The 22,151-nt window shown below is 41.2% G+C and overlaps 1 protein-coding gene across 3 annotated transcripts in view; it reads right to left on the bottom strand.

Annotated features, from left to right (window-relative positions):
* Nucleotides 1-22,070, bottom strand: part of METTL4 (methyltransferase like 4) — a 33,909-nt gene extending 11,839 nt beyond the window's left edge. Inside the window, exons 1-8 of one of the 3 annotated variants that reach the window (XM_026661454.2) lie at nucleotides 21,994-22,070; nucleotides 20,500-20,994; nucleotides 17,138-17,203; nucleotides 8,999-9,365; nucleotides 6,689-6,758; nucleotides 2,749-2,923; nucleotides 2,383-2,489; nucleotides 1,208-1,299 (exon numbers count right to left, since the gene is read on the bottom strand). In XM_026661454.2, the coding sequence (XP_026517239.1) occupies nucleotides 1,208-1,299; nucleotides 2,383-2,489; nucleotides 2,749-2,923; nucleotides 6,689-6,758; nucleotides 8,999-9,365; nucleotides 17,138-17,203; nucleotides 20,500-20,916 (1,294 nt within the window). In that variant the 5' untranslated portion in view covers nucleotides 20,917-20,994; nucleotides 21,994-22,070. The other 2 variants (XM_026661443.2, XM_026661461.2) reach the window with 2 other exon arrangements.
* Between the last annotated feature and the right edge of the window lie 81 nt (nucleotides 22,071-22,151).

Here is a 22,151-nt window from a genome sequence, read left to right as displayed (position 1 = left end):
AAATTGCTTATTGTTTAGGCATGTTTAGAGCAATTATAAATAGCATTTGGCCTTTCGTTTTAATAAATGAATTTATGGTTACATTAGTGTCATGGAAATACCCTGCACAAATAATACTTCCAACACTTAGTCTGTCTGACCTCCTATATAACACAGGCCATAGAACTTCCAAAAAATAAATTCTTAGAGCATATCTTTTTGAAAAACATCCAATCTTGATTTGAAAATTCATCATTGATCCGCCAGAGCCCCAGTTTGCAGACCCTCATGGCATTGTGCAAAGGTGATGAGATTCTTCAGACCTAGCATGAGCAAGGGCTTGGATGGGAGGCACCTTTTGTCTAACTGATTGGTTGGAGATCAACTCCTGTAATGTATAATGGATATTGGTAATTAGCATGGGTATGGTCTACTTGCTGTCAATTACAACTCTACCTCGATATAACACGACCCGAGAACACGAATTCGGATATAATGCGGTAAAGCAGTGCTCCAGGGGGGGGGGCGCTGTGCACTCCGGTGGATCAAAGCAAGTTTGATATAATGCGGTTTCACTTATAACGCGGTAAGATTTTTTGGCTCCCGAGGACAGCGTTATATTGAGGTAGAGGTGTATTGTCAGTTTGTTAAAAGTTATTTTTATTAAATTTGTGGTTTTAAAAAGATATAAAACATACCCAAGGTTTTGTGCTATATGTGCATATTCTATACATTAAATCTCTTCCACAATTAGGTGTCCCAGAAAGAAGAGACTGGTGGTTTTAATTAAGTAAACAACAGACAGTCTATTTTATGTATTCCCAGCCAGGGAAATGCTGCTCACCACACAAAGGAAAGAACTCAGGTCAACTGGAACTCTTTTACACAGAATGCAGGAACAGAACAATTTTGAAGTAGTTATAAACTATAAAACAAATGCAACTTTTTTTTTTTTTATTATTTAAGACCTCTGTCCAAAAATTTCAAACAGAGATGCCCAAACTTTGGTGCCTAACACCCATATTTAAGGAACTAAAAGTGGCAGGATTTTCAGATGTGTTGAACACTCGTCATTCCTATTGACTGCAATTGCTTGGCATCTCTGAAAAATCAGGCTACCTATTTGGCACCTATATATGGATTTAGGTGCCTAGCTTCAGACACTCACGTTTGAAAAATCTTGGTCAATACAAACACTATATTGTAGAGAGGTGTTCAAAGAACATACCAGTAAGAGGAGGTTTGTGTGAATGAAGAGTGCAGGGTACGCTGACAATTAATTTGTGGTCTGGAATTGGAAGTACTTCCACATCTGATTTCCTGTTGTATAAAATCAGAAGAAAATAAATGAGATTTCTCAATCAATACTGTGATACAGGTACGCATTTTCATGGGGTTTTGTTTCAAATGGGATATAAAAAACACAGAGTACTCGTTCACTATCAGACTTCACCGTAAGCCTTGGGGAAGCTAAATATCTAAATGTTGAGTATATTTGTTTTCCTGAAAGATAAAGGGCAATTTATGAAATTTCGGAGGCTTTGGAGAAAATATAGGTAATAAAGGGATGAAACAAGAGGGGAAAAATATCCAAACTAATCGATAGTTCTGTCACTTTTCAACTGTAGAATATCACCTACTTTAACCAAAAGAACCCAAACCACACCCCTACATTATGTGCATACATAAATACATACACACAGCCCTCTGCTATGGTGGAGAATGCACAGCACAACCCCAGCCACTTATTTTCCTCCTGATTCTGGGCCACCTGTTCATTGGACTGGTCCCCCAGTAAGAGAGAGAACAGACAAAGGACTGCTCTAACTTCTAATGGCAGCCAACAGCCCCAAGCAGGTAGGACTGCAGCTGGGAAGTGCCAGCAAAGGGAACCCCTAGCCATGTCCCCTTTCCCAGAGCCATGCTCCATACACAGGCAGCTGGGAGAGACACGAGTTGCTTTGGTCACTCTGTGCCACTGGAGAATTCCCCTTTCATTGGGATGATGCTCCCAAGGGCGGCTGTGCCAGTTTTAGGTGCAGTATGCACCAGGTGAGGGGCAAAAAGTGACTGGCATGGCATAGATACATGCCTTAGCGTACAGGTACAGTACCACAAGTGTAATTTGTAAAGTCAAAATGACTAAGAACTTAAAAACTGGATTGTAACACATCACAAATCCTACTGATGATTAAATCTGGTGATATTCTGAACAAAAAGAGCTCTCAGACATGCTTATAGCTGTGTATTTCCATCGCTTCACACTGACTAAACAGAGATTCTAGGCTCCAGAGTGACACACAGTGACAACCCTGGAAGCTTATTATATAGCTTATATAAGAATGACACATGCAAAAAGAACACCCACTTAGAAAATTACTTACTAAAAATAGTCTCTCCTACCTTAATGGCAAATTTATACTTCCTTGAACTCTCCCCAACACAAGAACTTCATAGGGTTTTTTGTGGGAAGAATCTAATGGAAATACAAATTCTCCAGATCTGGTAATCTGACAAAAAGAAATGAGAAATAAATTTTGCATGTGACTTGGTATACAACAGCTACATTTTTCTATTAGTTATTATTAATCTTCCCACCCCCCCCCCCCCCCCAATACAAAATGAAGATATAAAATTACTGCATCCCAGTGAAGTAGTAATGACCTTTAAATACAAAAAACACTAAGGGACAGAGAAATTACTGAAATATGCAGAAAAGCACCATGTTGCATGGCCCACGCACCAAAAGCAAAGAGATTCATAACTTACTTTCACCCAGTGCCACTCAGCAAGAGTCTTCACAGACCAATAAGGATAAAGTTCATCCTTAACAAAACGTAGGTGCTTCTGTCTATTGGTCACCCATGTGACCACAAGACAATTTGGAGCAGCTAGCGATGGTATGGGAATTTGCTTGATTTGCCATGAAGACAAGTGGCTGTATCTGTATATCGGTATATTCAGAAAGCGTATTAGCAAACACAAAACTAGTATAAAAAACCACAACAGTGAAAGGGGCTATATAAAGCCCCAACTCTGACATTCTTCTTTAAGAACCATTTCCTGAATACAAATAAAACCACACAGTAAAATAAACTTAAATATGAGTCAAGAGTGACATCCAGTGGCCAAATATGTTGGATGCTTACAAAAAACCCCACACATATGGATATATATATAAAAATTATACACACACACACACACACACACATATAATATCCATATGTGTGGGGGGGTTTTGTAAGCATTCAACATATTTGGCCACTGGATGTCATTCTTGACTCATATTTATATATATATATATATATACACATACACACACACACACACACACACATATATATATATATACACATACACACACACACACACATATATATATATATATATATATACACACACACACACACACACACGTTGCAATTTTTATCTAAATATTTCTCCCATTCCCAAAATATGTCAGGTCTGTAAGAATTTTACTTTTGAAAAAGGCTGAGTTCCAGTCTTAATTTTGACAATGATTATTGCTTTTAATCCAATACTCTCATTTGTACACTAGAATAAACTATTTGATGACACAGTTTCTGTCTATATTATAGCTTCCACTCAAGTCAATGCCATTCACTCTGTAATAAGAAATCTCCCATCTGAATGAAAAGCAAATGGAGTAACCTATAAGCACAAGAACAATGCCAACTTGGATTGTCAGGTTAAAAGATCAAAACAGTAATCACTTCTCAAACCATATACAAAAGTAATTTATAATTTTAAATTAGTATTTCTATTAGAGGTATAGTAGGTTGCTCAAAATAAATCTGAATACTGTAAAGTTAATTTTACTTCAGTGTGAAGAATATAGAGAGGTTTTCAGATCATGTCTCTAACTTATGGACGTGGTTCTTTATTGTTTTGAATGCCATGCTATCTACACTAGTAACATAGTAGTTTTCATGCAACTCACTAGTCACTCAGGATGCAGTCTTCCTATAAATGTTGCAGAATTATTTCTTTTCAGTTAAGCACTAATCTCAATATGCATTTCTTCTCTGGCTTAATTATTTTTAATCATACAGACCAAGATCCTCATGTTGAACGGGAAGCTAAACCTCATTCAACAAGTTAGTCCACTGATCTGCAATGAGTAAAAAACCTGAAAGGAATCTCCACTGAAGCCCTTGGATGGCTTCCAGCTCAAAAATTAAGCACTTACACTCATTGTGGAAGAGTGTGCCTTTCTCAAAGGGGATAAAATAGAAAGGTGCATCCTATTATGAGTGGTGCAGCTATTTCAAAATACAAACCTGTACCACATTCAAGAACAGAAATAACTGAGTTTTCTGCTTTGACAGGAAGTTGGATGTTTTATTTAAGGGGAAGGGGAGGGATGATGGGGATGTGTTTTTTGTTACTAAAAAAAAAAAAAAGGACAGACTGTATTATTACGTATGACCCTGGTAAACCAGGTGCCAGCTCTTGCCAAGTCTGTAGGCGTCAGGTGACAAATTCATAGCTGGAAACCAGACCAGCTCACCTACATGTTACTATTGTTCAAGATAGGTGTTAGACTTCTAAAGATATTTAGAATGTATAAAATGCTGCCTGCATTAATCTTACTTATAATGTCTGTATTCCATGCTACAATGTAAAATATAAGTTTGTTTTATAATTGTAAAAATGCCTGCTCTGAATTTGTGAACTCAGACAGGAAGAGTGGCTGCCTCTACCCACCCAGGAGGGCTATCAAAATTATTTTTTTTTGTATTGTAGGACATAAGCTTTAATTGCCCCATGGAGAAGTATGTGCAGAAGGCCTCATCCCATTGTTTTGAAAGCTGGAAGAGGGAAATAAAAATAGCTGATATGAAGATTTTTCATCTCTTTACTGTTTACACTCTTACTAGGGCTGTAGCTAAGAAACAAAGCACACATCCTCAGTGTCAACCTGACTTAAGCCCTGAAAAGACATTCAATGCTGACAGATTGCTACAGCACTGTCACCTTTTGGAATCATAGACTGAACTCAATTGTTCATATATGTTGTGTGCTTTAACCTGTAAATAACATTTTCCCCTAGTTGTTAAATCCTTAATTAGTTTACTATAGGATTGGCTACCAGTGTTGTTTTTGGTGTGAGATAATTGATCTGGGTTAAGTGACTAGTCTCTTGGGACTGGGAGCAATCTGAATATTTTGTGATCTTTGATGTAAGTGACTATTTATCACAAAGTCCATATTGCCTGGGTGGCAAGATAGAGCCTAAAGGGACTGTCTGTGACTTCATAGTAAGACTGTTACAGTAATCCAGGAGTTCACACTTGTTACTGGGTTGGTGAAATCTAATTATAAAACATATTACCAGTTTGGGGTGTGCCCTGAGGTTGGCACTCATGGTTCTGAACCACTCCAGACAGCATTAAAAAAAATAAAATAAAATAAAATGTACATAAAGACAGTAGCTCCTGTTCCCCTCTATTTCTCAATGCCACACAACCTTAACTGACCACACCAAAATGTCTTACTGACAGACACACTTCACTTGAAAAGTCTGTAATGTGTTACTACTATTTAAGAACACCTGAAGAGAGTTAATGTTGTGCATATGAGTATGATTTTCAGGATTGTATTGGTATGTATTGTCTGTGGTTGTATGCTAGAGCAGTTTATTTCAGAAGAGGCATCTGGAACACTATTTGGATTTTAGGATTAAGAGGCAAGGTATGGGATGTGGATATTAATGTTCTAAGTAACAAATTACTTTAAAAAAAATCAGACTTCTGATATCACAGGATTAGAGTGGTGTTTTGAAACCCACACAAAAAATTTGCTAACTCAGGAAATACACTTAACTTCAACTCTATCCTGTCTGTGCAATTTTTTTTATTTTTTTAATTGCAAGCTTCCAGAACTACAGGAGAGAAACTATATCAATATTCACTTTGGAAAGTTATATGTCCAAATTCTCCACCATTTTCACCACTTTTACATGGTAGTGAGTCTATGTAACAAACTGAGTCCTGTTGGAATAAAATGTATGTAGCTCACTTAAGAAACAGGCCCATAAATTCTAATGTAATGACTTTGCAAACTAGAGTTCTCAGCAGCTGACCCCATTGTGCCTGAGAATTTCAGTACTGTATTATTAAATTTTCTACTTCTACTGATCAAGCAGAGAATCAAACCTACAACAAAAAAATTCTGAAGTTTCCAAATTGGGCCCAAGTCCCGCAAACACTGGTGTATGCACTTTCCTTTGAAATAAATGGTATTACTCATGGTATTAAAATTGAGCACATGCGTAAGTATTTGCAGGATTGGGGCTTTGCAATAAAATTGGCTTCAAGCTCTCCTGGAAAGTAATTTAAGCGCCAATCCTATAAGCCCTTTGGCACACGCTTAATTTGAAGCATTTGACTAGTCTCAATGAAATCCATGAGATTACTCACATACGAATATGCTTCAGGTTAGGTAAGCGTCAAAATGTTTGCAAGATCGGGGCCAAAGCTAGCAGTTATCAATGTGTTGGATTGCATTACCATATTATATCAACTGCATCTGTGTGGAGGTAAAAAAACCAAAAACAAACACATAATCAGAACTTTGCAGGAATGCTGCACTAGCGCGTGAACAAAATCAAATGTGGGGTTTGGCGGATTTTTAAAAACAAAACAAAACACAAAACAGGAAATATATAAATTTACAAAAAAGTTACCGGTTACTTCTTTTAACAGACTTGTTCTGCCATGGTGGATCTATCACAATTACATCATATTTATTCTTATCTAGAAAGAAAGTAAAATTGAAAGACTAGTTTTAAAACAAAAGCTAAAATTGTTCCACAAAGTGTAAGCAACCTAATTACAGAGACCAGAAGACTAGACTGTGCGGCAGAGGGGCGATATTCTATTTTGCTTTTAAAAATAATTAACTAAAATGCTTCAACTTACCACAATATGATAACTGTCATTTTGAGGAAATTAACGAAAACCGATAAATGTGTCAGACTAAGATATGTTTCTGTTATGATGGTTCACTGGGTCAGATATTAATGATTTTTAAATGGCTGATCAGTTAGAGATGGTTTTAGGCCACACTCGGACTCTGCTATGTTATGTCATGTTGGTTACAGGTGTATTGTAAACTACTACTACTAATCAGAGGGGTAGCCGTGTTAGTCTGGATCTGTAAAAGCAGCAAAGAGTCCTGTGGCACCTTATAGACCAACAGACGTATTGGAGCATGAGCTTTTGTGGGTGAATACCCACTTCGTCGGATGCATGTAGTGGAAATTTCCAGAGGCAGGTATAAATATGCAAGCAAGAGTGAGTCAGGCTAGAGATAACAAGGTTAGTTCAATCAGGGAGGATGAGGCCCTCTTCTAGCAGTTGAGGTGTGAATACCAAGGGAGGAGAAACTGCTTTTGTATTGGCTAGCTATTCACAGTCTTTGTTTAATCCTGAGCTGATGGTGTCAAATTTGCAGATGAACTGAAGCTCAGCAGTTTCTCTTTGAAGTCTGGTCCTGAAGTTTATTTGTGCAGGATGGCTACCTTTAAATCTGCTATTGTGTGTCTAGGGAGATTAAAGTGTTCTCCTACAGGTTTTTGTATATTGCCATTCCTAATATCTGATTTGTGTCCATTTATCCTTTTACGTAGGGACTGTCCAGTTTGGCCGATGTACGTAGCAGAGGGGCATTGCTGGCATATGATGGCGTATATTACATTGGTGGACGTGCACGTGAATGAACCAGTGATGGTGTGACTGATCTGGTTAGGTCCTGTGATGGTGTCACCGCACCCCGATCCCCAATTTTGTGAGCATTCATGGCCCGCCATACAATTTCCATACCCAGATGTGGCCCTCAGGCCAAAAGGTTTGCCCACCCCTGGGTTAGACAAACACCTGTCAGGAATGGTCTAGGTATACTTGGTCCTGCTTCAGTGCAAGGGGATGGACTAGATGATCTCTCTAGGACCCTTCTAGCCCTACACTTCTATGATTTCCAGATCCAGATAGATGGTTTCTATTCAGATATCAACTATTGAACTGAGGGAGGTATCCTGAATCTGGACAGAATCTGCCAATTCTTTGGAAATAGTAGAAATAGCTACTTTTGGGAGTAAGGCTTACAGGAAAATACCTGAGGCCATGCCATCATGTTAGATCAGGAAATTCAAGAGAAGGTTAATCCTATCTGATCTCTGATTGAGAGGATCCAAATGGTGTTAAATGTGCAGCAGTAATTTGAGGTCTAATTTAGAAAATACAAAATATCTTCTTATTCTTTCATGTACCTCAATGTAGTAAGCCATTTTGCTCAACAGACATACAGCTTGAACTCCTAATTTGTCAGGGGAGAACTGTAATTGTTAGGTTAAATTCCACAGCTTGCAAGTCTTTCTTATCAAAACATGGGTGATTTCTTTTTAATTTTAAAATGGAATATTGGAGAGTGGGAAATAAAAGTAACTATCAAGTCACAGATTATTGGTTACAGCCTAAGTAATTTGTTCTTTTAGTACTACACATGAAGGAATTAATGCTGGAAAAAAATTATTTCTCTCTTCTTAAATACCTTGTCATATTGTAGTTATAAATTATTCAAATGAGTAAACAACACAAATTCATTAAATGGATTATTGGGGAAAGCACAGAAATAAAGTGCTTAGCTAATTAAAGAAGCATTCGTCTATTAGTTTCACACAATACACGGCAGATGAGATTTTCAAAGGAGCCTAAGGGATTTAGATACCTCTCACAAAGTTGGGCAACTAACTCCCATATGCTTCTTTGAAAATCCCAGCCGATCTGCATGAAGAATAGCTCATTCTCAAACTTCTAATGGTAGCAGCTTGCTAGTGTGTTCCCTACTACCAATACTTCAATCTACATTGAAGTCTAATGTCAAGATGATTACTTGAGAAGTGGCTCTGTGGCTTAACAGACAACATGTTCCATCAGCGAGCAGATAGACGGGCTACTGACAAAAAGAGGAAATTTTAATGAGTAAAGATACTTACAATTCAGAAGTGGTTGCATACAGGAAATATCAGATAAAAGGAAACTGCTTTTTGGCGGCACCAGGTACTTCTGTCCCATTAAATTTATTATCTTTGCATAGTCTGTATTGTTCTCTGTAACGCATGAAAGCAGATCCTGCTCTGGAATGGATGTTTCCTCATCTACAATTTGTGCAGATCGATGGTCATTTTCATTCACAGAAGAAAAATGTTTTGCCATTTCACATAATTCAGCCATCCCACAGCCAACATGTCCTGTAATAACATTCTTGACGCTACTTTGTTTTGCAGAAATGGGGTGAAGAAAACCACTTTTGAGTCCTTCTTTGATTAAACACCTGGTGCCTTCCAATATCAGACCCCTGATCTGTACAGTAATAAGACATACAAAGCAGAGGGAAAGGATCTTTGAAATGTCTGGTTGAGATCTCTGGAGAATTAAACAGAAATTTCAAACATATTTGCTACATTGCGAATCTGCAGGTTATCATCAGGACTCGTATTGAGACAAACAAATTTACAATCAGGAAAACTGAGGATGTCAGTATCCAGGAATTTTAATATGGTAACTTTCCAGAACCTTAAACTCACTTTAAAAACAACATATTTTATGCATTAAACTAAGAATGATAAAAAAAAATTAGTGAGTCAAATTATTATAACTTGTTTTTAGTGACCATCGAAATGACACCCTCTTAGGCCCTGATCCTGGAAGTCTTTCATGCAGGTAGTTCCTTGAACCTGCACAGAATCCCAGTGACTTTAATTGAGAATCTGGTAATGCACATCTCATCAACGATTCCGAGCCTAAATTACTCCCTGCATCCATCATCATCATGACCTCACTATTTTCAATTATAAACCAAAGAATACTGTCCATTTATCAGTGTTGCCAACTATCATGAATCTTACAATATTTATTATTGTTTTTAAAGCTCCAGCTCCTGGAATCATGAGATTATGTGGGACTCAACTTTTTTTTTTTTAAAGTAAATTTCTAGTCTTTATGGTTACAATGAACTTTTAAAGGATCAAACATGAGAAGGCAAATAACAAGAACACCACATTTATTATTTTTAAAATCTCAATATTTTTGAATGCTTGGGGTTGGCAATATTGGAATATAATTATAGCCTTCATGGTCTTAGCATACACACATTCAGGAATACCAATGAATGTACAAGGGGTTCCTATAAAAAAAAAAAAAACTTTAAAAAAAGCAGTTTCTCTGTTCCTACAACAGCTATGAATAAATGCTAAAACAATTTATACTGACTTCTCATCCTATGGAGAGGAACAACCTGGGGAGGTTAGCTTTTACTGCTATAAATGCAAAGCTTAATTTACTAATGGTTTAAAAGGAGGCTAGCAGAGATTACAAGTGTTTCATTAATAGCTACCGTTTGTTTACACTTTCATTAAAAAAACCCGAAGTTGTGCACATAACTAATATAGGCAACCAAGGCCTGGTCTACACTAGGCGTTTATGTCGAATTTAGCACCGTTAATTCGAATTAACCCTGCACCCGTCCACACCACGAGGCTATTTAGTTCGACATAGAGCTCTCTTTAAATCGATTTCTGTAATCCTCCCCAACGAGAGGAGTAGCGCTAAATTCGAAATGGCCATATCGAATTAGGCTAGGTGTGGATGGAAATCGACGCTAATAGCTCCGGGAGCTATCCCACAGTGCACCACTCTGTTGACGCTCTGGACAGCAGTCCGAGCTCGGATGCTCTGACCAGCCACACCCCGGGAAAATTTGAATTCCTTTTCCTGTCTGGGCAGTTTGAATCGCAGTTTCTGTTTGGACACCGTGGCGAGCTCAGCAGCAGTGGCAAAGATGCAGAGCTCTCCAGCAGAGATGGCCGTGCAATCCCAGACTAGAAAGAGGGTCCCAGCATGGACTGATCGGGAAGTCTTGGATCTCATCGCTGTGTGGGGAGATGAGTCCGTGCTTGCCGAGCTGCGCTCCAAAAGACGGAATGCAAAGATCTACGAGAAGATCTCTAAAGCCATGGCAGAGAGAGGATACAGCCGGGATGCAACGCAGTGCCGCGTGAAAATCAAGGAGCTGAGACAAGGCTACCAGAAGACCAAAGAAGCAAACGGACGCTCCGGATCCCAGCCCCACACATCCCGTTTCTACGAGGCACTGCATTCCATCCTAGGTGCGGCCGCCACCACTACCCCACCAGTGACCGTGGACTTTGAGAATGGGATATTGTCCACAGCCGGTTCCTCGGACATGTTAGCGGACGTGGAAGATGAGGAAGGAGATGAGGAGGACGAGGCAGTCGACAGCGCTTACAACGCTGATTTCCCCGACAGCCAGGAGCTCTTCATCACCCTCACAGAGATCCCCTACCAACCCTCCCCAGCATGTAACCCGGACACAGATTCAGGGGAAGGATCAAGCAGTAAGTGTTTTAAATATCTTAACATTTATTTATAACAGAACTTGCATATTTTAAATATTAACAATAGCTAAAGTGCTTTCAAGTATGTAAACTTTTATTTATAACAGAACAGGAAGATTTGAAATATTAACAATGGGTAAAGTGCTTCTAAACATGTAAACAGGAAAGTGCAACAAAAAGGGGAATCTGAAAAAAGGGTTTCATGATTACTGTGTCTTTGGCCGCTTCAATGTATAGTCCGAACCATTTTAAGAAAATTCAACAATGTCCGCTTCATGATTACACTGCCCAAGACGCTCCACTCTTTTGTCCCTCCAAGGGCACCTAACCCAAAAACTGGTCGATGTGTCCGGGGATAGAGGTGAGATCCCCCGGGGAGAACTCCTCATAGGCCTCCTGCAGGTGTCTTTCCAGCCTAATTATCAGGTTCTTTGGCAGGGAGAGCTTATTAGGCCCCCCGTGGTATGACACGTTTCCCTGCCACAACGCCAGCAGGTATTCGGGGATCATGGCCTTGCACAGCATAGCAGCAAATGGCCCCGGTTTCTGCAGGCTGTCTCGCAGCATCCTCTCCTTCTGGCTCTCTGAGACCCTCAGGAGGGTGATGTCTGGCATGACGTCCTGCTTTGAATTAGGAAGGGGAAAGTTAGTATTGGGACTGCTTGCCCGTTCCTTTACAGAACTGCAACCGCCGGTTTACAGCCACGCGGTTTACAGCCGCGAGGGGCTGGGACAGGGGCAGAGTTCATGCTTGCAGGATTGCTGCCAGCAGAGACTCGCATTGCTTTCTATGTGAAAGGAGGCCAGTGCCACTCTTAAAGTTTTAAGCAGCCACAAGTCTACGGCTTACCATGTTTGCCAGCTAGACAAAGTCCGGTGTCCTGCCCCGCTCCTCAGCTCGCCACAGCGAGACCGCAGGCACTGTAGGCGAGGGCCGAAAATTCGACCTTGTCCTCAGTGCGCGTGTGATAGGTGCTCTGCATGGTCTTGTTCACAGAGCAAGACTATGTTCTCTGTTCACAGATACATTGATCTGTCTCAGGAATTCACTCCCTTTTTCCAATTCCCACAGCCACATCTGCCCAGAGGCTAGCGCACATTAGGAGGAGGAAGAAGAGGACACGGGAAGACATGTTTGCTGAACTAATGGGATGCTCCCGAGCACAGGCAGCCCAGAAGACACAGTGGAGGGAGAACTTGTCCCAAATGCACCGGGCAAACATGGAACGGGAGGAGAGGTGGCGACAGGAGGACCAGCAGGCGACTCAAACGCTGCTTGGACTAATGAGGGAGCAAACGGACACGCTCCGGCGCCTTGTGGATGTTCTGCAGGACCGGAAGCAGGAGGAGAGAGCCCCGCTGCAGACTCTCTCTAACCACCCTGCCCCGCCACCAAGTCCCATACCCCCCTCACCCAAAGTCCAAACACGGAGGGGCGGCAGGGGCCGTGAAAACTTTCACTCCACCCCAGCGGACAGCTATAGCAGTAGAAGGCTCTCATTCCCCAAAATCTGAAAAGTCCTTTCCTACCCGCCTCACACAAGACCCCGTCCAAGTTTCACCCCCCCGTTCCATGTGTGGTTGTTAATAAAAAACACGTTTCTGTTCATTACTGTTTCCATCCTCTTCTTTTGGAGGAGAGTCTGTCTGAAGGGGGGGGGAAGGGGCTTGGTAATTAGACAGGACAGTCACCTTTAGCAGGGGGCAGGCCCAGCAGCAGGGCACATACACAGTGCGGTGACTAGTTACCCTGGTCAGTCTGGGAGGTGGCTTTCATGTTCTGTGTGGGGGGGGGGTTGCTCTGTGACTTTGTGGCGGGGGAGGGCAGTTTAGAAGCATCACAACACTAAACCCAGGTTTAAAACATTCCCGCGAAAAGAGTAATGAAGACAACGGTGTTCATTAGCAAAACAGAACAGATTTTATTTTTTGGGAAGGGGGTGAAGGGGGTAACTGGGTAAAGAAACGGGGGCAAGTTCAGCTTCTGTGTCCACAAACTTAAAAGTCACTGGGTACCCTGCTCAGTCCTGGAACTGGCTTTCAAAGCCTCCCGGATGCACAGCGCGTCCCGCTGGGATCTTCTAATCGCCCGGCTGTCTGGCTGGGCGTAATCAGCAGCCAGGCTATTTGCCTCAACCTCCCACCCCGCCATAAAGGTCTCCCCCTTGCTCTCACAGAGATTGTGGAGCATGCAGCAAGCTGCTATAACGATGGGGATATTGGTTTCGCTGAGATCACAGCGAGTCAGTAAGCTTCTCCAAGTAAATACCAGTCAGGGCTGCTCGCATGCGGGTGTCCTTGTGCTTCAGGGCAGGGGACAGCAACTCACAAAGTTCCAGGAAAGTCCCCTTCCGCATGCCAAAGTTTAGCAGCCACTGGGATTCATCCCAGACCTGAAGCACTATGCGGTCCCACCAGTCCGTGCTTGTTTCCCGGGCCAGAATCACCGTTCAACAAAATCCACATGTCCCATTGCCAACGTGATGTCCTCGGCGCTGGGTGTCGTGGTTTCTGACAGGCGCGTGCTACTCTCGGAGTTCAGGTCCTCACTCCGCTGCCGTAGCCTCCTCGCCTGATTTCTCTCTATCTGCCTCTGTGAAAGGTGCATGATGAGCTGCGAGGCGTTGACAACGGCCACAACTGCGGCGATGGTCGCAGCGGGATCCATGCTCGCGGTGCTGTGGCGTCCGCGCTGTCACTGACCAGAAAAGTGCGCGAACTGATTTCCCGCCGGCGCTTTCAAGGAGGGAGGGAGGGCGGGAGTGACGATTGGATGACGACAGTTACCCAAAAGCACCCTCGAGACATTTTTTTCCCCCAGAAGGCATTGGGGGCTCGACCCAGAATTCCAATGGGCAGCGGGGACTGCGGGAACTGTGGGATAGCTGCCCACAGTGCACTGCTTCCAATGTCGACGCTTTCCCCGGTAGTGTGGACTGACAAAGTCGAATTACTGTCCTTAGTGTGGACACACACGTTCGACTTTCTAATATCGATTGCACATATTCGATTTAACTAAAATCGAACTACTCTCGTAGTGTAGACATACCCCAAGAGATTTTATCACTTGTCCATCTTTCTCACTCCCTCGTGCATTGTTTTTATTTAACCCCAATCTTGCAAAGTGCTAAACATACATTTAACTTCACAAACAGTGATCTCATTGAATTCAGTTCATGAAGTAGGTGCACAAGTCTTTTCAGAATCAGGGTCTTAAACTGTAAGCAATTTGGAGTAATGCATTTGTATAGCACCCAGCATACTGAACCCCTAATCTGACTGAGACCCCTGGATCTTATTATATTATAAATAATAAAGATAACCAAAGTTTAAAGCATTCTGAGATCTGTAGATAGGAGATGTTACCTGTATAAAAAGATCACAATGTTTGGTTGGAATATACAATGGGGATCCTATAAAAATATTGTGATGTAATATAGAGATTATAGATCTTAATATTTTAAAATACAATTTCAAGAGAAAAATAAAAATTAATACAGTGATTACTACCAATATCAGGAGAAAGGAATGCAAACACACCTCTCAATTGAGGAAAGCATTACTATTCAGGAAACACATAAGCATGTGCATCAGTGCATTCCTGCATTGATGCCTTAAAAATCTATTGCTTTATGCTTTTTGCATCTGGTTTATTTTTTAATTATGTCATATGAAAGGGCCAATGTTTAACCATAGGATCAGTGTATACTTGCTACAAATGTAATCTAAAAAACATATATTTCTAGCAATGTGATCATGTATAAAAAATATGAATCCATCTGGCACCAAATGTCTTCTCTCCCATCCTGTTGCCAATATAAAGTTATTCTCCGCATCAAAACTGTGTTTGATCATTCTTTCAATATATTTTATCTACTTTTAAAACTACACAAACTAATCTTTTACAACTCTGATTTTTGTTTGTTAGTAATAAATTATTTTGCAGTCTATAAGTGATATAGATCTTGTTTGAATCAAACAGAACTGAGGAAACTAACATTTATAGAAAATTTTTCTTGCTTTTTACAGTCAACAAATTTTTACATGAATTAGATTCAGTGTTGGCTAGAACACAAACCATCACTTTACTGTGCATTTCTACTCTTATAAATGAAATGTCAAGACTAAGTTCCTACTCAAAAAAGGAAATTAAACTCTCTCACACATCCTCCCAAGCCAACTCACCTTGGAAGAAGAAGAGCACAATTTTTTTTTAAAAAGCCACATTTAAGTAACTTCACATTTCTACAATAATAATTTTCCATGTACATGACTGACATGTTTAAAGCTCAAATCGTTTTACAAATGTTAAAAAAATTACATCTAAACTATAAAGCTTCAAAAAGTAGAGCAAGGAAAATTTTCGAAACATCATGGGCAAATCCTCAGGTGGCAGAAATCAGAAGTCAGGAAGGTAGAAATCTGAGAGTACCAGATTAAAGACAACTGTATGCAGAACAGAGATCAGAGACAACAGTCAATGGAGCAATGATGATTTACACTAGAGGCATGTTACTTGCCATGATGGAAAAAAACTGCTATCAAGTAAAGCAGTGGAGGAATCAATTATCCCAACTTTGTGGCAGTTTTGTGATATGAACAAATATGTACTAGAATAAGAACATTAAATTCTATTAATTAAAACATACACAGAATTCACCAGAAGGGAAAGGCTAGCATTGTAAGCCACTCTACCAGTGAGCAACCAAAAAGGTGCCAGAGGAAGAGTTTCGAAATGAATGGGGATTTGGTCACTGAGCGATTATGAAGTTCTGAAATGGTTTGTCCTTTCTACCACTGTTACTCCAGAAAGGACTAAAAGGAAGAAAATAAAATTTAAAATTTTACCATCACCAAACTAGTCACCATAAAAATAAAAATTCCTATTATTCGCATCCCATCATGCTTCCATGCCAACCCTAATTAGTCATTTTTACATAACTCGTTTGTTACAAATAAACTGTACAGCACAGACTAATTTTATCTTGTCTAAGACTTTCTTGCTACATTACATGACACATTTTCCAAAACAAATTGATAAATAAAAGTGTTCAGAAAGGCTCATTTGTCCAGAGATTCAATTTTTAGATTCCATCAGTACATCTCAGCTGGTAGTGATCATACCTCCAAAGGTCATGGCTTCAAACCCACATCAAGACATGGGCTCTAACTCATTCCTAACACTCTACTGTAGCAAACAGGATACTATATAAGAGGTTAAAGAATGGGTAATTCTGCCCCCCTTCAGTGGATGTGACACAGCAGAGCATCTTTATAAAAGAGTTGGGGAATAATCTCAGTTCAGCGTCCAATATACACATCATTAGAACTGTTTATACAGTCAAGGCTCAAAACCCGCATCTGTACCATTTTCTTGCAGACATTGCCTAGCTAGCTAACTCGGTGCTTACTCCAGGATGTTCAGCTACCTAGAATATTAAAGGTGTTATGTGAAACCAGTTTCTAGCGCTTTGAAATTTCTCAGCTGCAGTTTAATTTTTATACAAAAAACAAACACACACACTTAAAATAGTCCCAGTATTGAGTCCTCCACTTGGGGACTGGTGAAACCAAATATTGCTCTAACTGTAATGAACTGAAATTACAAGACTCATGCTCCATATATTTTGGAATAGTTTCAGAGGGTTTATATTCATAAATTACCTACAGATACATACTGTACACTTGTCATTGTTACTTACTATTGCTCAGGCTTACCTTTGTATGGTATTCTAAAGCATCCAGTTCACCTTGGTTGAACACACTACACTTTCTTTTACGTTTCTGCAGTGAACAAAATATGGGGAAAAAAAATATCAGCTGTGCTACTACATGGCAAAAATATGCTAGAGAAACATATACATGCCTTCAGAGCTTGTAACAATTTGCCATACCCTTCTTTTTATGAACTTAAGTCTTTTGTCATAGTCAGCTTCTGATGGTGCCACAGTCATTTTAAAATACCATATATACTCGATCATAAGCCGGTTCATTTATAAGCCGACCCCCCCCCCCAGATGGATAAGTAAAAATGGAAAATTTTTATAACCCGTTCATCAGCTGACCCTATAATTCAGGGGTCAGCAAACTTTGGCTCCCGGGCCATCAGGATAAGCTGCTGGTGGGCCAAGATGGTTTGTTTACCTCGAGTGTCTGCAAGCACAGAGGTAAACCTAAGTAAACAAAGTGCTCCGGCGCACCAGCTGCTTATCCTGACGTGCCGGGACAGCAACTGGTAGAGAATTTTATTTGGGGGGGGGGGGCGGGAAGAGAAGCTGGAAGTCAGGGGAGTAACCCCTGTGACCATCCCCCACATGACCCCACCGCTAGCTCGGGACCCCCACACTCTCCTCATCCCATCACTTCCCACCTTATCTGGGGAGGATGTCTCTGGCCTGGCTGGAGCTGCTCCCTGCGGCCGCAGCCTGCTCTGGCGGGCCAGACTGGGCGGTGCGGCTGCAGCATGTTCCAGCGGGCTGGGCGGCACGACCGCAGCGAGCTCTGGCGGGCCGGGCAGTGCAGCCACAGCCTGCTTTGGGGTGTGGGGCAGCTGCTTCAGAGGCTGGGGGGGGGGGAGAGCAGCGCGGCCAGAAGCAGAGACACTGGCCCCACCTCTTCCCTTCTGGCTGTGCTGCCTCTCCTTGCTTCCTCTGTTGGGGGGATGGGCTGTGTCCCACCTCTCCCTCTCTACACCCTTCTCTGGTGCTTCCTTTTACTAAAAAAATTCGGCTTATGAACGAGTATATACGGAAATCTGTGCTGTAAGAGCCTGTATCAGCCTGTTTGCCAGTGCTATTCAATGATATGCCACTTCACAGCTCATATTAACTCTAATCTTCACTGCTTAGTTTTTCTGTCTCCAGATGAAAATGCTATGAAATCTTTGTTTGGTTGCCAAGCCCAGGCTATTGCCAACAAGAATGTGTCACCTAACTCCAGAAAGATACAGCCCATACATTGATTTAGCCCATACATCATATACACAAAATTTAAAGGGAACAGATGCACCTCATATTTCTGTATTTCAATGAACGCTACATGCAACACATCAGCAAAATTGTCATGAAAACTTTCAAGCCCAGGCACAAAATATATTTACCCACCCTTACCATGTTAATTTAAAAAAATAACCCTCAGAACTACTTAATCATCCTTGGCAAATAAATTTTCTTTAAATACAGTCTTGTGAAAAGTGTAAGAATAGTCCTGCAGTTGTAAAACACTATTTGCAACTAAAGTAAAAAATATATATATAAGTTTTTATTTTTTGGGTCAATAAATGAAGTGCAATAACAATTGACAAAGTCCAGAGATCCATCATTTTCCTCATCTTCATTAAATTTTCAATAATACAGCATGAAGAGACTTTAATATATACAGTAGAACCTCAGAGTTACGAACACCTCGAAAATGGAGGTTGGTCATACCTTTGAACAAAACGTTATGGTTGTTCTTTCAAAAGTTTCAAAACTGAGCATTGACTTAATACAGCTTTGAAACTTTACTATGCAGAAAAAAATTCTGCTTTTAACCATCTTAATGTAAATGAAACAGGCACAGAAACAAAACTTTTCCTTTGTTTTTTAGTAGTTTATGTTTAACACAGTACGGTACTGATTTGCCATTTTATTTTATTTTTTTTTGGTCTCTGCTGCCGCCTGACTGCATACTTCTAGTTCCAAATAAGGTGTGTAGTTGACTGGTCAGTTCGTAACTCTGGTGTTCATAACTCTGAGATTCTACTGTATACATCCTAAACCTATTCAGTCACTCCAGTGGACATACTGCATATCCAGGCACACTCAGAGTGTAACAGGTTCAATATAGAATAGCAAACATGCCAACAAATGCTGAAAAAGGTGTAGTAGAGTCAGAAAACTGAGTGTGTAATGAAAGGTGCTTTCTAAACAACATATCTGCATCAAGAGCATTTTCATAGGTATAGCTGTTTCTTTGACTAACAATGAGTTTTATTAATTTAAAATCAGTAGTGAGTTGCATTCTTTTCAGGCTTACATATAATCAACAAAATTGTTTAGTTTCACTTGCAGCTTTGTTATTGATGATTAGGCGTTAGCCAAAACACAAACAAACAAAACCTCAACAACTTGACTCACAGATCCGAGACTAAGTTTGTAAAAAATAGTTGTTAAAAAAATAGACATGCCAGTTATTTGTAAATTGAGCAAGTTTAACCAAGGAGTCATTCAGAGTCTAACACGGAGTCCAAAGTTATTTTTTACAGAACATCACTACTGTAAGGTTACCTAAGCATCTAAAGTTCCATTACAAATCTTTCTTTTCAGTCTTTCCTTCCTAACATTGCTCTTTTGGGCTGAAATGATTCATGATGGATTTCAGCCAAAGGTACTCTTTTTAAAAAGTTTGAGTAGAAACCACCCAGCCATTTTAGAAATGTTATTTAGAAGAAAAAAATAGAGAATATCAGATATCAACATAGCTCCACTTAAATCAGTGAATTTACACCATCTAAACATCTGGCCACAGATTTATTTTAGAATGGATTAATTATTTGGGGGGAGGGGTAAAAATAATTTAAAAATAGCAGAACACAAAAATTCCAACTCTGTATGTGGCTAGTTCTCCCTCAAGAAGTTAGAAAACATTAGAAATCAAAAACAAGCAATTAAAAAGTCGTTTCTAAGCTTGCTGGGCAGGCATCTACTAATTTTCAGAGGGACTGAGCAACTCACACTGAAGTCAGCTCAGCACTTCTGAAAATTCAGACCATAAGTGTTTAGCAGATGCATGCTAAATGATATAGTACTGATGGCTTGAAAATGGCGTCATGAGCTACAAGGTCCTAACATCATCTTGTTAAGGAGCTGGGTAAATCCTTGTAAGTATCTAGCAAAGGCTTCGGTTTCACACAATTTTTAAGTGCAGACTTCGTTCACATTTTGAAATTTGCTGTGGATATGCTTCCTCCTTGCCCCACCCCCCAACAATTTGTGCTTTAAATTATTTCAAGAAGTAGCAAGACAATTTTCAAGAAGTTGTTATGGTAGATGCATAGTTATTTTATTAATGGTCTTTTTTTTTTTTTCTGTAGACCATACCTTCCTAGCACTGGCAAGGGAATCCCCATCACTGTTCTTGGCTCCTTCGTGCTGCTCTGTTCCATTGCCACTGTCCTTCCCCTCCCTTGGACCAGCATCAGAGCTTTCTTGCTGGGGCTTCTGTTGGGGAGCTGAAACTATATGGGGCTTAAAAACATGAAAGAACTCTTCCCGAAACACATAGTTTTTCTTTAGTGTTGCCCCTGTTCTCTCTACTGCAGCTCCAGTAGAGTAAGTAGTATCAACGGTGGAAGGAGCAACAATATCCTCTGTAGAAGGGGTGGAAGAAACAGGAGCAACATGAGAAGCGGAGGGAGCAGGGCACTGGCAGGAAGGGCAAAGCTGGTAACTGGCCTTGTTGATGAAGGAAAGATGATCCAGTAGCCACCCAACTGACAGCTGATGCACCACAGACATCACATTCTCTCCTTTTCAAGGACAGTCTCTGAGAAATTGGAACTGAAATTCATACTTGTTTTCCAGTTTAGATTTTTCCTGTAATTAATACAAAAACAGACTTTATAGAATTACTGAAGTATATTAAAACAATGCCTAAAGTGTGCTAAGCATTTCAAATATACAGTCTGTTGCTGACCCCCACCATGCACTGTTAATAACGCAGCAGAAACTCCAGTCTTTAAACGCTCTCGCCATAGCACTCTTACTGTATGCTTATTTCACAACGTCTCTATAATATACAGAATAAAAGCCTGTTATATAACATGCCACAATTCTCTACTCCATGATTATCCCATTAGCAGCTCTGACAGTGTTTAGGTAAACTGAGAGCTTGTGCTAGACAACCCCCGACACAGGAAAGCGCGAGTCTCCCTTTGAAAATAACGTGCCACGAATTTACATACAGCCTGGCCAGACTTCTGCAGCTTTCTGGGTGGGCAGGGAAGGGGGCTGATCCTGCAGCCCCCAGAGAGGGTGTCGGGTCACCGCACACCTCGAAGGGCCAGGCTGGGCTTGTTCTGGGCTGCAGCGCCAATCACAGCCAGCTCTACGGAAACCCAGATTGTGTCCCGGTTGTTGATATGACCTCGGCCCTCCAGCCATCTGCCCCCGTTTCGCCCAGCAGCACCTGTTCCGGGGCTCTGCCTTGCCCCGCTAGCCCGCGACCTAGGCAGCACCGTGATAGGGCGTGCGCAGCTCGGGGCCGGGCAGCGCCTCTGGGGTGAGAGCAAGACCGCTCGCGGGACCCCTGTTCGGGTCCCAGAGAAGCCCCATGTGCCCTGCCTGTGGGAGCCCCACCTACTGGCCCCTCATTCTCGGACACTGGCAAGCGAACGTCTGGTTGTGCGAGGAGAAGGTCTTCCCACCTGAGCGATTAGAGCCCACACTGAGCGCAGCCATCTTGTTGTACGGACAAAACAGCTGTGTCAGGCAGTTGTTCCCTAACTTCCGCTAAAGCGCGACAGCTACGACTGCTAGTAAACCCGATGCTGATGCGGGATTTTTTTAAAATGCCGTAGCTATTAGAACAAATACCGTCCGGAGGAGAACGGAAGTGAGGTCACCACTGTTAGACGATGCTCCTAGCCAGTGGCAGAGTCGCCTGACGTAAGACGCTCGGCTGCGCGCATTGGGTAGAACGCCGAGTGCGTGACGCCGAGTGACGCAGGTGGCGGGTGGATTTGAAATTGGGA

The sequence above is a fragment of the Terrapene carolina genome, unplaced genomic scaffold (genome assembly GCF_002925995.2).
Source record: "Terrapene carolina triunguis isolate 2854851 unplaced genomic scaffold, T_m_triunguis-2.0 Scaffold58, whole genome shotgun sequence".
NCBI classification, from domain to species: domain Eukaryota; kingdom Metazoa; phylum Chordata; order Testudines; family Emydidae; genus Terrapene; species Terrapene triunguis.
This window is presented reverse-complemented; position numbering and strand designations above follow the sequence as displayed.